Genomic DNA, 1,592 nt, shown 5'->3' on the forward strand with positions numbered 1-1,592 from the left:
AGAGGTAGATATCCAGCTAATTGCTTTGTATTTGCAAAGCTGGCATCTCCTAGCTGCTCATATAAGTGGACAAGAGCAGCAACTCCCCAACCATATGTACGACATGTGGAGAGATCTCTAAATAGCTCGAGATAATGTGTACGAACATAGGTCGCGCTTTTGTTAGCAAATATCGTGCACCCTACAAGGTGCAAAAGATATGCACGTGCAGCAAACTCCCATAGCTCGTTTTCACAACAGCTGCCATACAACTCTCTCAACCAGCTAAGTCGGACCTGTGCACCCCGACTTTGATTAAGCTCCACACAAGCCATGGCCCGGTCAACACCAAGAAGTGTCGTCAAAATCTCAACAGACTCTTCATATTCAAGATTTTCAGTGGAGCAAAAGTTTCCACTGATGGAAAGATGGAGAAGTGACCATACGTCATCCAAAGTGATGGTCATCTCCCCAATGGGTAGATGAAAAGTATTAGTCTCGGGATGCCATCTCTCCACGAAACCCAATACTAACCCAAGATCGATATATTCATATAAAATATCGCACAGAGGCGATAATCCAGAAGCTAACACAAAAGGTGCAACAGAAGGATGAGGACGTCCTAATTTCTTCACCTTTTTAATATGAGAGACCACTTTCACAACTCGATCCTAACAAAAGAAACAAAAAAGAATAAAAATACTTAACAACAACAAAATTAAACCTATATAAAAACTTCTTACTGACCTGACCATCCCATATCATGCGTGCAACATGATCCTGGTACCGGGTCAATAAAGATGTATCATATGGACCACCAGGAAATCCTCCACCATCGTTATCAATGCCCTGCTCGTCCTCCCGAGGAACGTCAGAAACCTCATTCTCAACAATATCATCCTCAACCACATTAGCCTCATGCTGACCCCTTCTACGAGCCGAAGCTATGGGTCTCTTCCGTGTACCACCCTGTTTGGAACTCTCTGGTGCATCATTTGAACCGCGTCTAGATAAATTTCCTCGTGTCCTAACCATATCTGTAATTCAAAGTTTGAAACATTAGAATCCAATATAAATTTCCTGGAAAAATAACTAAATGAAATAAACAACATGATTTTAAATTCTGTTACCAAATGCAATTTCTGTCTAATAATAGGAAAGGTAAATTATTGATGCTGATGAAGGCAATTTCCTCTACTGGTTTGTAAATTTTACATGCTAGACTTGGAAGAAATGTTTGTTGGATTTAATGCTTAAATTGGTGATGGACCAGTTTAAAGTTAATCATATAGTTCTTAGTACCAACCATGAATCACCTCATTTTAATGCGAGCTACCGTGTGTTCTCTCTTCTTTATACCTCTCTAACCATTCTTTCTTTTTCCATTTCACACACACACACATAATGCTCCAAAGACTCAGCCCTTAATTACATTCAACAAGTAACTGCTAAAACGGATTTCACGAAAAAAACACCAAAAAAAACCCAAAACGGATACTAAAATCCGTTTCACCAAAATTCAAAAAAAAAACAAGAAACGGAATGTGTATTCCATTTCATACACCTCCGACACGGAATCCACAATCCGTTTCAGCAATATTAAAAAAAAACCA

The 1,592-nt window shown here is 39.3% G+C and overlaps 1 protein-coding gene across 1 annotated transcript; it reads right to left on the bottom strand.

Annotated features, from left to right (window-relative positions):
• Positions 1–256: 256 nt before the first annotated feature.
• LOC114170370 (protein MAIN-LIKE 1-like) lies at positions 257–1,014 on the bottom strand. The gene is made up of 3 exons (XM_028055845.1): positions 727–1,014; positions 358–650; positions 257–275 (listed from the first exon to the last, which is right to left on the bottom strand). Exons 1-3 carry the CDS (start codon positions 1,012–1,014, stop codon positions 257–259), a joined length of 600 nt encoding a protein of 199 aa, XP_027911646.1.
• Positions 1,015–1,592: the final 578 nt, after the last annotated feature.

The sequence above is a fragment of the Vigna unguiculata genome, chromosome 11 (assembly GCF_004118075.2).
Source record: "Vigna unguiculata cultivar IT97K-499-35 chromosome 11, ASM411807v1, whole genome shotgun sequence".
Lineage (NCBI taxonomy): Eukaryota > Viridiplantae > Streptophyta > Magnoliopsida > Fabales > Fabaceae > Vigna > Vigna unguiculata.

Excerpts from the sequence above, each read along its gene's own strand:
- LOC114170370 (XM_028055845.1), bottom strand. The coding sequence starts at position 1,014 with ATGGTTAGGACACGAGGAAATTTATCTAGACGCGGTTCAAATGATGCA. Across the intron at positions 651-726 it reads GCATGATATGGGATGGTCAG|GATCGAGTTGTGAAAGTGGT; the intron begins GTCAGTAAGAAG and ends TTCTTTTGTTAG.